The sequence below is a fragment of the Carassius auratus genome, chromosome 27 (genome assembly GCF_003368295.1).
Source record: "Carassius auratus strain Wakin chromosome 27, ASM336829v1, whole genome shotgun sequence".
Taxonomy (NCBI): Eukaryota; Metazoa; Chordata; class Actinopteri; order Cypriniformes; family Cyprinidae; genus Carassius; species Carassius auratus.
The window spans coordinates 28,191,625-28,208,512 of record NC_039269.1 but is presented as its reverse complement, the minus strand read 5'-3'; the positions used below and the strand labels follow the sequence as shown (position 1 = coordinate 28,208,512).

The 16,888-nt window shown below is 34.8% G+C and overlaps 1 protein-coding gene across 1 annotated transcript in view; it reads right to left on the bottom strand.

Moving 5' to 3' along the window:
• Window positions 1-6,995, bottom strand: part of LOC113046122 (corticotropin-releasing factor receptor 2-like) — a 106,345-nt gene extending 99,350 nt beyond the window's left edge. The window contains exons 1-2 of the mRNA XM_026207006.1: window positions 6,727-6,995; window positions 6,520-6,639 (exon numbers count right to left, since the gene is read on the bottom strand). Of these exons, the coding sequence (XP_026062791.1) occupies window positions 6,520-6,639; window positions 6,727-6,847 (241 nt within the window). The 5' untranslated portion in view covers window positions 6,848-6,995. The remainder of the gene's footprint in view (window positions 1-6,519; window positions 6,640-6,726) is intronic.
• Window positions 6,996-16,888: the final 9,893 nt, after the last annotated feature.

Sequence of the window (16,888 nt, the reverse complement as noted above, 5' to 3'; positions counted from 1 at the left end):
TTAATCGTAAACGAAATTATTACTGATCATAAATTGATGCACTCCTGGGCCAAAGTATTCACAAAACATTTTACCTTACCACTAAGAGTTCTCATCAGTAGTAGTAAAGGTTTTTAGCTTAGAGTTTTCTCTTAAAACCTATGCACAAATCTGTGGCTGATAAGAGGAGTCTCTGTCAGAGATTCATTCATAGAAGTGTTATAGAGCGCGATATTATGTTGTCATATTCAAATAAAAGTTTTAAAATAAAAATGTTAATTGATACAGTCAAATAAAGATTTTAAAATGCAGGCTAAGTGTCACTCATTAAACTATTTAGGGTATAATAAGGCTAAAGGGCCACTTGTCACATCGCTGGTACTGTTGTGTTTTTTTCTCCCCATGTGTTCCATGTCCCAGTTAATTGACTCTTTCCTTGCACCTGTGTTCTCCCGATTGCCCTATGTATAAAAGCCCCAGTCTGTTCAGTTTGTGGTTGTTGGGTATACAGTACTAGTGGGATGTTGTGTTTCCCATGTTTCTGTTGTAGATTTTCCTGTGACATTCAAGTATTAAAGACTGTTGAACATTTCTCCACGTATCCATCATTTCTCCCACAGCGAATCATGACAGCACTAGGGTAAAAGGGACATTTTATTTAATTCTGCTGTAAAGCTTCAGGTAGTCAAAGATTCGATGCTTCGATAGGAGGAACCTGATTCAACTACTAATCCAGCAGTCGAATATTCACAGGTGATATGATCATGGCATTTTGGCTGTATAGGTGTGCTCAAATGTCTGATTTCACATAGAACTACTGGTTTTCTCCCAATAAGTTAATATACAGCTTATTAAAATAATGCTGTAAGTAACAAGCTGAAAAGAAAGAAGCATCAAATAAATATTTTAACTTGCGTGAATAAAACCAAATACCCCTACGCTATATATATAGCGAGGTCAGTCAATTTTTTTTCAGTGGGCCGCGGAAACATATGTGTTTGGTTGTGTGTGTGAGCTGAAAAAAGTTGGGAACCATTGCGCTACTGCATCTTAATACTTTTACTTATGCTGTTGTCTACATGATTCAACTCCTATAAAAGTACATTTTACTAATTAAGAAAAACAGACTGAAAGTGTAAAAGACATACACTCTTAAAAAGAAAGGTGCTTAAAATAAAGTAGTTAATAAAAAGACAATCGTTCAGTGTTTGTTCATGTTTTTGTTCATGTTTTTGTTGCTGTTACGTGACGTAGAGGTGTCTGACTAGGGGGGAGACGTGGGCTGATGACGTCATCGTTTCAGAAAATATACAGAAAAATAGCGGTTTCACCTTGCGAAAACATCGGATCCGTGTGGACGAAACGCTAAAAAATATAAAAAATGTGTGCGTATTCACAGAAACGCATCTCCGTGTGGACGGGGCCTCAGTCTTTACTAATAGGCCAGAAAGAATAAAGAAATCCTATAATCTGGTTAGCGGTTTATCCGACCACAATATGATATTGATCTTGAGAAAACTCACAAAACAGAGATTTAATATAACCGCAAACGTTAATCAAGAACATTATAAAGTTCCTAATGGACAATTAACTAATCTTGAAAATACAATTAAAGAAATAAATTGGAATGAGTACCTTGCAAATACAAATGTGGATGATAACTGTAATAGATTGATGTGCGAACTTCAAACAACTATACAAAGGTTTATGAGGAAAGTGAAATAAAAAACAGGCAAAAAAAAAATATCTACCGTGGTTAAATGAAAACATAAGGTCACTCATGAAACAAAGGAACCAAGCTCTTAAGATGGCTCTCAGGAACAAAGTGGATCATGAGAACGTCTATTTACCACACTGAGAAATAAGGTTGTACATAAGTAGGCACTCATTCCTCCTATTACAAAAATTATTAATCAGTTAATCATTGATGGAGTTTTTCAAAGTGCTTGGAAAACAATGTGTTCGCATAGGCCATAAAACTTCCCAAGTAACTGATAATGACTTGGGGGTACCGCAAGGTTCAACTTTGGGTCCTCTGTTGTTCTGCCTGTATATTAATGATCTACCTGAAGTTTGTCTTTCTGCAGTAACTTGTCAGATGTACGCTGATGATACGGTTATATATGTACATGCAAAAAACAAGAGGCAAGCTGCCAAGGAACTATCAGCTACTACGGTCAATATTTCTAATTGGCTAACAAACTCTTGTTTACATCTTAATACCAGTAAATCTGTATGCATGTTCTTTTCGAAATCGGCAAATAAAGATCCCGATCCAGTCGTTAGTGTAGCAGGAAGAACACTGTCAGTTGTACAGGAGTTTAAATATTTAGGTATAATACTAGACATACAACTGACTTTTAAATCACAAGTTTAAAAAGTTGTAAATAGAAATTAAATTTAACTTGATCAATTTTAGGCATATTAGAAGTAATTTGACTACAGAGGCCTCAAAGTTGTGCATCGATGCCATGATATTGTCGCATATGAACTACTGTATGACCAGCTGGACGCAGACAGGAAGCACTGCATTACAGTCAGTAGAAACACTTTATAAACTGGCTTTGAAAACTATGGATAATAAGTCAAATTCTTTTCATCATTGTAATATTTTAAAGAAACATGGTTTTTTAAACTGGGAAAATATGGTCAAATTTGCTGAAATCTTGCTTGTGTATAAAATGTTCCATGGTTTAGCCCCCCCTCCACTCAATGAATTTGTTAAACAAAATCTTAACGCATCCACCTGAGCGACTTCTAGAGGTGATTGTAAAATATCATATAGGAAAGGTTCCTTTGGACAGTCAGCCTTTTTCTACCGTGCAGCGCATACCTGGAACACAATACCTACAGAACTAAGAAACATTACCTCTCTCCCCACCTTTTTAAAAACTATAAAACAGTGGTTGCTGGACAATCAAATATGTTGTCATAATCTGCAGCAGTGCAGTTATTTACTCACAGGTTGATATATTCTGTGTGACATTATTTGTGCTTGTTTGATGTTAACTGTGTCTATGTAATCTGTTTATGTTTTGAATGAGTATGTATGCAATGTTTTTTACAGTCTTATAATAACAACCTACCAGGGACTCCAGATGAAAATTAGTCTGTACGGCTATATCTGGCTCATTTACATTTGGACATTGTCCTTGTGTTCATCAATGTGCATTGTCCCTTTTAAATTAAAAAACAAAACAAAAAAAAAGGCTTTTTTAAGAACCATTTCTTCCTGACCTTTTTATAATCTGAAGAACCTTCTTTTGCCACAAACCTTTTGTGAAATGCAAAGGTTCTTCATATGTTAAAGGTTCTTTATGAAACATTTAGACAAAAAAGGTTCTTCTATGGCATTGTGAAGCACCGTTATTTTTAAGAGTGTATGACATTTCCAGGATGCATTGAGAAGGAGCCCAAACTACACTCAGTGACCAAGTGATGCTTATGGTCCATGATATTTTGGTACAGATTCTGTGTAATAATGCGTGAATGAATATTTCAAGTTGAAAAAGACATTAGTTCCCACTTTAAGTGAATCTTAGTTCCAAGGTCATCTATAAGATAGATTAAAATCCTGATAAATAAATAAAAAATGAGGCCTAAACAAATTACAATATGATTGAAAAGTAAAAATGTTAATAAAAAAAATAATAATAATAAAATAAATAAAAAACACTTTTATTCTGTGGCACCTAAAAAAATCATTTGGCACCTAAGTTTTTTTCTTATTAGAGCCAATGGCTCCTTACTCTATTTTTTTGTTTGGAGCCCTGATATACATAACATTATAATGAGAACACTACTATAATAAAGTGCTGTGAATTTTTAGTGTTTAGTTGCCGTGTTCCTGCTTGTTGTTTTTTATGTGAAGAACGCGTCCACAAAAATAATTAATTCAGAGGTATGCATCCATGTTCATATGCATTTTGTGCAGATAGCCTATAATTCATAATATTAACGTTATGTTGTACAAATAACAAAGCATATTCTATATGAGATAAATTATGAGTTAAATCTCATTGATTAAAAACCTGCTATCAAATACTTCAATACGTACGCAGCTCAAAACAGAAATGCAGAACATCAATAACTAGGCTACTGCCATATACATTATGTTATAAGGAGAGCACTTGTAAAAAATGTTGTGAATTCTTAGGGTTTCACTGACGTTTAATGTTAAATATCTTTTAATCAAAACATAAAACATTATTACCCCATTTGTATCCTCGAGGTGTCCGTTACACATTTTCCCTGTGTGTTAACGTAATTATGACTGTCGAATGTCTGACTTGACTCTTGATAATGTATTTTGCCCCCAACCCCAAACATATGATTCGATTATCAGTCGACTATCAGCAAGATCCAAAATTTTGATTCGACTATGAAAATTCTTAGTCGAAGACACCCCTACAAATTTTACTGGTTAAGCTGTAGGAATGAGCTACAGGAATGAAAAAAGTATGTACTATTTGTTAGCATTTTTTACATTTTAATGGGCTAATTTACAAGTATGATACATTACATCAAAATGTTATAGACTGGTCATTTACTATTGATTTGTTTGTCATTTGTTCATTATCAACCAAAGTGTAGTGAGAGATTAACTAATTTGTAAAAATTAGTAGTTCAGAATACAATAACTAGTCATTAATCATTTATTAATGATTTGATGATTTACAACAACATTTTTAGATTACTTACAGCACGTTTGTAAAATGTTAACATATCACTTTCTACAAATTTATATTATCTTTAGTAACTGATTATTTCATCAAATTGTAAACAATTTTAAATTACTTTTAAGTGAGCTTAAGTGTTACCCTGTGAAGCAGAGGGAGATACCAGTACTCAGTATCTGAGCCTTAAAACGGACTGGAGAGACAGCCCCAGACATGGATCTGGCCAACAGAAGGGTTTAGACACAAGTGCTACTCAAAGTCCCCTGGGCAGCAGCTCTGCAGAGCAGACTTCAGTGACACAATGCTATTGTGCATAACTTTGATGCAAACTATAAATAATCCTTCAAGTTAGGTTTGTCATTAAACATGCCTTTGACATTAACAATGGTAAACAAACAGTGCTGACCTTTGTGAATGAAACGCAGTATAAACCTAATTATAAACCACAGAAAGGAGGCATCATCAGGTCACTATGAGCAAACAGAGATCTATTTTTCTATTTGAAATACACATTCAGAGCTCAGCAGTGAAATGATTAAATATGCCTTGGAGCTCTGTATTATTCTCCAATGTGAAAGTCACATCAATACACTGAACAAAGTTGTGCGCTGTGCAAGCTCACAGGAGGAAACCGCTAAGCACTGATTTGTGATCATAACTACAGGCAGATAAGAGACATTTGGAAAATTCACATTTATATGCATGCAGCGATGTTATCATAAGTCATATTAATATGCAATGATAAAATCATCTGCAGCTGGGAGATTATACATAGATCATACTGTATCCAATACTGTATGTCTGCTCCATGTCTTTTGAACAAATGTTTCATGATCTGAACATCATGAGGTCATGATTACATAATTATGCATGACATTTACATAATCATGTATATGCACAACAGTATCAGAAAGTATTCTTTTTTTATTAAGGGATGATATTTGCCTCCTACAATTTGCCATTTTTCAGTGGCATTTATTGCTGATTTATTAGGAATTGCATTATAGCATGCAGTCCATTTATGTACTAATATTTTAAAAACTCATTTATTATGAAATTTAATCAACATCAAGTAAAACAGAAGCCGTATGTACAGTACAAGTTAAGTTAACACACAATAAATGCGCTTTAAACATATTAGACATTATTGAGCCATCTTATGTTCGATTTTACCACTGTATTGTCTACTATCATGGTAGAATTTATGTATGAATGCATTTACTGTTTTAAATAATTATTTTCTGAATATCCTGTGTTATCAGATAACAGTAAATATGCAAAAAGTATGCAATTGTTATGCAAAATCTCTCACACACCAAAAAAGCACAACTTTTCCATCCAACTCATTAACATGTCATGTTATTTTAAGGCATATTCAGCTTAAATAAGTTATCCTTGCTTCACTGAGACTGAGTGTTAGCACAAATGCAATGCACAATGTGTGTGTGTGTGTGTGTGTAAGAGAACTTCACTGTCCTGCTTCATTTCACACATTAAGGCAGAGAACATGTGGCACGGCAGATAACATTGTCTGCAGAAGCACAATTGGTGAGCAATGGGCTAAATTATTAATATCATGTCAGTTGTATTTATAACCGTTGTAAAAATAGCTTTGAGAGGAAGATTATCAAAAGCTATACAAGTCGACCTTTAAAGCAGTGAAATGTTCTAACAGAAATGATAAAATATCTAATTGTATCTATGTGTCTACTCACTGACTCCATATTTTTCCATATAGGCAATATTTTAACTTTGACTGAGTGACTGACCAGCAGATAAATAGGTTATGCACATAAATGCAAAGGGTGGCACCAACCTTAGGACGTTTTTAATGAATAGAGAGGAGATAGGAGCCACTTACTAGTGGTGTTGTATTTGACCCCGTTAATGTACTCTGGACAGGGACGCTCAATTATCTGTCCAGAGTTGCTTCTTGGCCAGCAAGTTCCTATTTCATCCGTGGTGGCGTTACAATAGAGACCTTAGAGGAAAATACAAGCGGGTTTGATTAATGTGCATTATAAGAGCTGAATAAAACAAATGCGCTCACACAGAAGCTAATCCCCACCGTCGACACTCATCGACGCGAAAGACGAATTCTCGTATAAAGTGTCCTGAAAAGCATCCATAAGAGTACAGTTGGCGTCGCCGAATTCCTCTATGAAGAACTGAAAGAGGGACGCATCCATGATTACAAGCAAGTAAAGGCTTCAGAAGTAGGTAGAAGAAGCGATGAGTCTGCCTCCCTGTCAACTTGATACAGTTCTGTCTCTTCTTCACTGATGACAAATTGCTCCTTAAGCGCGTGTGACCGCGCGATTCGAGCAATCCTGAGGTTGTTTTGTGCGCGCGTCCATTGACAGGGCAATGATGTCATGACGAAGAGTCTGTCGAGGATCAAAGCTGCCGCTCTAACAATATTTTTCCTCTAAAGACTCGTTTTCTTCATTGTCCGTTAACGTCCTACGATATTTTGTTATTAATGTTTAAAATGATATGCATGTACAGTTAGCTCCAAATATATTTGGACACTGACACAATTTTCATAATTTTGTCTCTGTATGACATCAGAATAGAATTAAAATGATACAATCGAGATTAAATTCAAGTGCATGCTTTAAGCTTTAATTCAAGGGGTTGAATAAAATATTACATAAAATGCTTAGGAATTACAACCATTTTTAGACACAGTCCCCCATTTTCAGGAGCTCAAATGTGATTGGACAAAGAAATATAATCATAAATCAAATGTAATTTTTTTAAAATATTTTGTTGAGAATCCTTTCCTCTTTTGTGATTCTTTGCCAGGGCTTTACTGTAGCTGACTTGTTTGTTTGTGGGTCTTTCTGCCTTTTAGTTTTGTCTTCAGCGAGTGAAATGCATGCTCAAATGGGTTGAGATCAGGATATAGACTTGAATCCATCCATTCAGGAGCACCAAGCAGTGATTTTTATTAAAAACAGCTATGCACTTCGTCTTAACAGTACTATTCTTGTTACTAGACCAGTTTCTTTTGAAATTTTGCCAGGCCAAACCGGACAATGGTGGGTGGAGTTTGCGTAACTAGGCTATGTTTAGACTATTTTATAAGCCCTTAGAAAATCTGACACTGGCATAACATCTACTTTATCATCGCCAAATGAACTTGAGCAAGTCCTGAGCCTAGTTATGTAACTGAAATCCTGATGGGTTACTTCTCAAAGAATATCACTAAGCAGGGTGTGTGATGTCTTGGAGTGTTAGTCAAAATGCATTGTTGAAGAGAAAATCCTTTTTGTCTAATGCAATGTATAATGGCTTTCTTCCGTAGCTCACACGACTGTCAGATTTGGAGAATGGTTTGATGATCAGAGATGCTGTCACTCCACTACAATTGTTCCAGGGCAAATTTCCTCCTGGTATTTTAACGCCAAGTTCAGATGAAAAACCCTTGAAGTCGGCAAGCAGTTTCGTGTTCTCAAAGAGCAGAAGAAGCCCGAGCTGAGCTACAGAGATCGTTACATCAGTGTCGCATAATTTAGGGGATCAAACACTTCTACAAGTTCTACAAGTGATCAGAGAGCATTTTTTAGAGCCCTGCAGCAGTGTGTAAAATCCTCTTCTTCTCTTTCTTTTGTACCCTGAAACCAATGACTGTCAAGTGTGCTTTGATGTTTTTAGTTCATGTCCTTAATTATGTCATATACCTTTTATTTTGAAGTTCGTTCTTGCTCATTGCCTCAGTCTGGTTCACCATTTCCTGCTCCTCATGTTCATTTTTCCTTCCGTTATTTCCTTCAGGTGTTAGTTGGTGAATTAATTAATTTAGTAACCAGTACTAATACTAAGATTTTGTAATGAAAGTTCACTGAAGGCAAGCTGAAAAAAAAACATACACTACCAATAAAAACCAGTCAATACTGGTTATTAATGTTTTTGAAAGAAATCTCTTATGCTCTCTGGTCCGCTTAACTGTATGGTGAGCTGGTTGATTATCTATCATCACTTTTTAGCCACATATTCCTGTTAAATTACACTCTCCTCTAATGACACCTGTGGGACTGCTGATAAATTAAAGGAACAGGCTTCACACAACCGATAAAATTTGTAAAGAAAAATGGCATAATCTGCGCTGATAGCAGTGTTTGAGATCAGCTCAGGACATCCCTAACACAAACAGTCCTCGAGTGTATTACATGGCCGTCTGTGGCTCCTGCTGACTCTGGCTGTGATGAGGGGATTTGAGAGGATTTGGATGAGCTGTTTCAGATTGCCTTAGCTCTTATGATTACAGCACATTCAGACAGTGCATTTGACTTTCTGCACAAGCCTACAGACGTGAATCAAGCTGTGTTGGCAGGGTCATATGTCTCATATGTAGACATCCTCTGCGAAAGAAGCCTCAGGAGGATGTTACACAATTCCAAAGCTTTCTCATTATCAACCTGTGAGCTCTTTGAGGTGATTGCATACCTCAGCATTCATAAGAGGAATCACTGCTGACTCTGACACTCTCTCTCTCCATTAACAATATGATGGGTGTTTCGTTAACGTGGCTCAGTACACAAAATTCATTTACTGTGTGGTAATCTTCCTAAGACTAAGTTTTGAGGTTTGTCTTCTGTGTAGTGAAATCAGCACCTACTGGCTATCATTATCACTCATCAGACATTGCATCTTCTAAGCAGCATCAGTTGTAAATGACTGATAATCTTTTACAATCACGTATACTGAGGCTCCATCAATCATTTGTTTTATACTCCCTGGAGTACAGTAAAATGCTTGAAATATAACTGCAGTAATACATGTTTAGTCTAAAATGAACACTTGCTAAGTGACACATGAAAGTAAAGTGTTAGTAAAGAGCATAAATAACAATGAAAGATGGACAAGAAACATTTGGAGTATACAGTGAATCCATTGTAAGTGATAAGGTAAAGATTGTGTGAAAGCACTTGTCTTGTGCGTTTGTCAAAACATTGACAAAGTCAGAATTATTATCACATTATTAAATAAGTTTCTCTAACACATTTCATTAGCAGACACATATTGTGCTGGACATTGTGTTCTCCATCGTGAGAATTATTGACATGTTTTTACATGCATTTTACACTTATTGGAACTTTTATTAATTAATGCTTACAGTGCTTACCGTTAGAAAATTGGTGGCTTCTGTTGAATACCTCTAAATAGAAGTTTTGCTTGCATTTATTAAAAACAATCACATTTGTAGTCAGCATTAACTTCACTCGATGGAAGAAAAAAATGCAATGAAAGTGAACACTGACTGAATATCTCTGCCTAAAATTACCATTCAAAATTATTAAAACAATTTTAAACAACCGTAACTGAGCCAATCTACATTATTAGACTGATGTATTGTTCTTTATACTTTTTACTTGTTTTAATATTTTATCATCATCATTCACAATGGTTCATGAGACAAGTATTTCCCATCATTAAATGAATTTAACTACACATTTTCTTCTATTATGTCATCCTGAATATCAACTGATGCATTTATGGCTGAATCCTTGTGATGTTTTGAGGTCGTATAAAGTGCTTCTTTAGGATGTGTTGACTTCTTCGATATTTAATTTTATGGCTCTTTCAAGTACCCTTAGTGTGTTATGCATATTAATTAGCACAAATACTTATTGACCCCCTCAACATTGTGCTATTTATATTAAGGAAAGCATGCTGATAATTAAATTCCCATAGCTCTGCCTAAGCCTTATGCAAAGATAAAGGCAGCGCTCGTCAAAGTCAGCTTCAAGAGTGTGACTCCAGACATCTGTAATGGCCGAAAATAATCTCATCTTCTCATAATAGGATGATGTGCCTGAATGGGTATGCATTTAATTAGCTAAAGGAGAGCTCACTTTTACAAGAGAATTAGCTTTAGGGGTATATATTTATGTGTGTGTGTTTACATATATATATATATATATATATATATATATATATATATATATATATATATATATATATATATATATATATATATATATATGTGTGTGTGTGTGTGTGTGTGTGTGTGTGTGTGTGTGTTTACATATATATATATATATATATATATATATATATATATATATATATATATATATATATATATATTGTGTAATATTGCACAAAGGGCTTCACAATACTTTTGTAGAGATACAAACCAAAAAAAAGAGACATTAGAAATATTAGATACGTTTGATAAATCATCATAAATGCATATACAATAGCTTTAAACACTTCAGATGACTCTAACTCCTGATTGTGGCCTCTGCTTAGACCTCACGTCTGTATTCAACAATAACAGTTTTTTAAAGTTGCTTAGACACTAAAAAAGATACTTGCGTCCCACTTAGTCTGATATACCTAATCTTTAGACCAAATCTGCAAAACTAGAAGCACATTACATGCTTTAAACTCGTAATTGTAAAACAAACTTTTTGCAAAACTCTAAACACAGTCAGCTTTATTTCTAAAGTGCTTTATACAATATAGATTGGTTCACAGCAGCTTCTCAATAGTATAAAATACACATTCTGCTGTGTGCTCTAAAAAGCCAATAGTGTCATTCAAGTCATTTCTGTTGCATAACTGTGTAAAATTCATCAGTCATACATACTGTATATACATTGTATATGTGTATATGCATGTACAGTATTTGTGAGAGCTATGACAAACTCCTGTGCTCCACTGCACTCTGAACAAGCAAAAGACACATTAGAGTATATGTTTACATTTCTCACATCTGTGTGAAGTTTGGTGCGTATGTGGCTAATTATTTAGATTTGTGTAGAGGGTCGAGTTTCTATGCAAAAATACAATTTTCAGAAGAGTTAAAACTGTTTTCAAAGAAGTATTTGCTTTTGCAAGATGTGTGTGACGTTTTGTATGTTGTATGCCTAGAGTTCTAGTAGCCTAAGTGTAAGAGAAACAAGCATACTGCCATCTTTAAAATGTTGTCTTTGAACATCCATCTTTTTGCATGACTGTTGGTCAAAAGAGGTGAATTTACATATTGTAGAACTAACGAAAGCTATCATGCATTGGTTTTAAATGTTAAAATACGCTGTTCATTCATAAAATTGTACGACCTTACATTTGCGCTTTAGAAATGGAACATAAAAGCAATGAGTGCAGCGCTGAAAAGGGGCGGAGCTGTAAGGTCTATAGTTGTGGTTCAGTTAAGTGCTTGCTTGAAGAGGTGCAATTTTATTTGCTTTTTGGTTTTAGTGGAGGTTATAAGCTACCAGAGAAGGTTTTGGAGGGGAGTTTCTGGCAACTTGAAACATATTACTGTGCAGATATAGACGCTCTTTAGTGTGCTGGAAATACAAAAATTGATGGAACTGCTTCCTTTATTAGTACAGTTTGACCTGTTTGTGAGTTCCCCCAAAAAATGCTGGCTGCATAAAACGAAATGCTAAAAAGCTCTTTCCCCAGAGAATTTTCCATTTCATTTTCAGAAGGAAATCTCTGAAATTCATTACTGTACAATACAATATAATAATTTATATTCGGGTAAGGGCTTTCAACACAAACACATTTTACAACACATTTAACTTTAATTAAATATGCATTTGGAAACATTATAAATGCTAAACTAACACAACACAACAAGATAAAGTCAATAGGTAAGTGGACATTTAAAAGATGTCATACACCATTTAAAATCACAAACCATGTAAAAGAGTATCTCATTTCTTTATGATTTTTAATTAGGCAGCACTGTTTTCCACATATCAGTTCTGTGTCGCCCTCTAGTGCTGCAGGTGCTCTACAGCATCATGAGACATGAACACTCTGCACATTCACATTTGTCAGAATCTGACAGTCAGATAATACACACATGCAGTAATATTGAAAAGCAGATGCACAGGAGGATGATTACATCAAAAGGGCATAGATTTGGAAAAGATTCAGTATTCAAGAGCAGGTCTTCAATAATGTCTATTGCATCTGGAGGAAAAAGGTCATGTTAAGAAAATTTTGTATGGATTATCCAATGGTGAGTTATACACAATACACACACACACACACACACACACACACACACACACACACACACACATATATATATATATACCAGCTACACTGCACAATACAGTTTAGTGTAGAATACTTTTTCAAAAACTGAAGCTTAAAATGTGTGCTATAAACAGTGAATTGACCAATTACGCTTAGGTTTCTCCACAAGGCTGCACTACAGTACTGTGTAGTGTACCACCTCCAAAGCATCTCTGTCATCCACTGTTAGTTAGGGTTAGTAGAATAAAATGTCATGTACTTGCAAAGTTACTTATAGTCGGTAGAATGTGTGTTGTTGGGCCATCAAAATAAAGTGTTAGAAAAAAAAATACATGCATTATGGTAGTGGAGTATGTCCGAAGTTGATGTGATGAACACCACTGGTAATTTTGTACCCTGATTTAGCCCTTTGATTGAAATGCTCCGTCATTGCATTAACTAGCCTACAGACATTTCTCTCACAGTGTATTTCAACTTCCTTTCATTAATTCATTTTTATTTTATTTTTTGGATCATTTCTGGACTAATTTGGTTTTGTTTCCCTGTTATACTCGTGGTGAAAATGCCAAAAAAAAAAAAAGAAAAACACCAACAAAGTGATTGTATTCACTCTGCTAGGAAGACACCTGTGTGAACTTCACACTTAGTTCATTTCAAATAAATGACTAAGAAATGTGGGAGGAAAAGCTGAATGTTTTTAATAACAAACATGATTCTTGATCTCACCAGTTCAGTTCAAGTAACTTCTCCTATGCATTTTTCTTTTTTACTTTTTCGTTCAATGTCTCTTTGAAATAACTGAAACATTCTGTTGTATAAATGTTCTATCAGACCAGTTGAAGAATTCTTGAAAATGGCTCTTCGTAATCCATGCATTCACACTGCATGCAATCAGGCACCATCCTCTTATGGGTGTAGCTATGTGTGAGTCTGAACTGCTCCTCACCGTCTGCTCTGTGTGGCCCTGTGGTAATTCCCAAAGCACCGTTTAGCAAAGGTCAAGCCTTTGTGTATTTCCTGCTGGGAGGAAATGCAATGCATTCTGTGAATTGCTCTGCTTTAGATCCGGCACTTTTTCTGTTTGTGTGTCTCAGATGCTTGGGAGGATGGAGGTGGACTGGGTAACAGCACCTTTGCTCAGATAACAATCAGATGTTGTTGGTGCTCTGAGGTCAGTCTGAAACCTCCATTCTTGTTAAACCCATCAGATATGTCTAAAAGAAATGAAGGGTTTAGAAAAACCTCACAGATTTTAATAATCACGTGAGTATGTTTAAAGAAATGGATATTTATTATCAAGTTTACATGGTCTTTATATATTATGTTAACAATTCAACATTTTAAAACTGCAATATTGCTTAATTAAAATATATATTTTTTATTATTATTCTATTAAAACCAGCATCAAAATTTGCTTTAAACGCTCGGTTTAACCCTCATGTATTCTAGTCATTTTGTCCTGAACAGGGATTTTCTCTTTCCTGAAATGCTAATGTTATTGCATTCATTTTTAAAATATATACTATTTTGGGATTTCCCACTCACAAAAATGACCAGCCTTATAAACTGCTTATAAATTTCTCATTTGCTTTATTATTACCAAATCTTGGATTAAGTGTTTTTTATAAAATCGTTTTCTTTGTTAACAAAGGTTTTGTATTTCTTTTTGGAACTGATTGTTCACAAGTCTCAAGGATTTACACATTAGTGATGTGATTATGAGCGAATATTGCCAAAATGATCAAAAACTATTTCAAATATTAAAGTGTGGAAATACCATAGCATGTTGAGGCGATGACATATTAGTTTGAGAGAATGTGATGATGTGAATGTGATCAGATAATTTTAGCAATGTAACAACATCCTTTGAGATCCAGTGTTGAGGGAACGGCATCCTCTTCTCACGGCGTGTGAACAAACCGGTTTGACCATAGCAATTTGGGATATCCAGAAATAGAGAAATAGAGATGATGAAGATGATTATACCATTTAGCATGCATGGATACAGAATTATTGCAAAAAAAATTTTAAATTTGCTTACTATAGCGCCACCTTGTGGTTGATTTCCACAAAATTTGATACAAAGCCTCATTTTGACAAATAGGTTGGTTGGTAAACTGGGTGACACCTGTCCATTTAAAATCTTTATATCTTCACAATGCTGTGACGTATCATAATTATTCTGAATAATTTTTGTCATGAGGGTTTCCAGATTTTACCATCTTTCCTGTGAGTTGGACCAATGGTCTTGTTTCGAAAAAGTATGCTTTACAGAAAATTCAAAATGGTCGAAATTCTTCCAGGGTGCCATAAAATCAAACAGCTCTAAAATGGGAAAGAGTTGGTGTTGAATTGATTGCAAGTAGATAAAAATAAAACAATCTGATCACTGAAAGCTATAGCAAATAGAAGCAAATGGATTGCTGCAACTCGCAGAAACAACTGAAATCTATGACTGTGAAAATTTTGTCAACATTAATAAAAAAATAAATGAAAAAAAAAAACATTCATTATAATGAAGTCTTGTGTTCTACAAAGGAAGATAGTTAGTGTTAGTTAGCCAAGACAAACCTTGTGCAACTGTGCAATAAGACTCTTATCAGAATCAACTAAACACTGGAAGAATGTGAACTTCACTGCATAGATTCTTTAAGACTGAAAACAATCTTGTTGAATGCATAATTTGTTGCTTTACATGTCTGTTAGACGGTCTCTTGGGTTCATTGGCCAAAGAAAGCTGCTACAGGGCTGTAACCAACCACCATAGATATTAATTAGAAAATGGCCATTTTAACCCCCTAATATCTGAATTGCACTGCACTCTGTTTATTAAGATGACAAAGGGGTTGAGTTATCATTTTAGACTGGCCAGTGAGGAGATCGTGCCTTTTCAGTGGCTGCTCCACAGCTATAGAACAAGTCACCACTCTATATAAGAACAGCACCAACACACTATGATTTTAAGTCTCTCCTTACAGCTTGTTTATTTACTGCAGCATATGGTCATAAGTAAGCGTAGTGGCATAGCTGTAGTGGACTTTTTGTTGCTGTGTTTTTGTTTACTTTTGTATTTTGGTATATGCTTACATTTTCTACAGCACTTTGGCCAACAGCTGTTGTTTTTTAATTGGCTCTATATGACTGACCAGCTTCAGCAGTCTATCAGCACTCATCACTGTCAAAATGATTGAGATGGCCAATCAAATTAAAATAGGCTGGGCTTCCTGTTAAAGAAGCAGAGATCAAATTCCAGTCGAAGCATCACTTTTAATGCAAAAAAAAAAAAAAAAAGAGAGAGATTGAAATAAGATTGAAGTTGCAAAACATTTAATATTTCACAACTGAAATAAAGATGTGAGGGAAAGATATTTAGGTCTGTGGGACCGTCAGATTATATGCTAGTGATATATATCCCAATACAACACCCCCCCCCCCCATCCCACCCCATCTCTGTGCCTTGCACCCTCATTATCGTTTAAATCTGCTCAAATTAGGTGTGATGTCTACCCTGATTTATTTTTACTTGAACATAAAACAGTAGTAAAACTTAATTCAAATGTACTGGCAGAATAAATAAAATATAATAATTAAAATAAAGGCTTAAAAATTAATTGCTATAAAGATAGAACATTTATTGTTTTGCTACTTTAAAGTATTTCAAATATTGTAATAAATCATAGTGAAACCTCACTCTCATGTGGTAGAACACTTTTTCACTCAGATGGTGTGGAAATATTGTGTTCTTTGTTTTTAAACTAAACAGTCAGACATGGAGAAGTGTAGTAAGACGGAAACTTGTGGATTGATGGGACCTCTCAATATTTTCACAGCTTTAATGTGGATCCATTAGCCCTATTTGTTCAAATGAACATCGTGGTGTTCTGACAGTGAGTGCACTCAATCAATGCATTATGGAACAATTTAGATTTTTTGTTTTAAAAGTGTTCCTTGAGTGAAGTGCCATTGAGTGAGTGAGTGAGTTATGGTTATGCATTAGTGCAAATGATTTTTATATTTACACTTATTCATTTTGCAGACACGTGCCATATGAGAGACACAAAACATAGGTTTTTAATCAGTGAAATTTTACTAAGCAATATTTGTCAGCGTAGGTTAATACGTTTCTCATATATTCTTGGCTACAAAATCCATACATACATACAAACATACATACACCAGTGGAAAAAAATATATATTTGAAACACATTTATTTCATGCTAAGT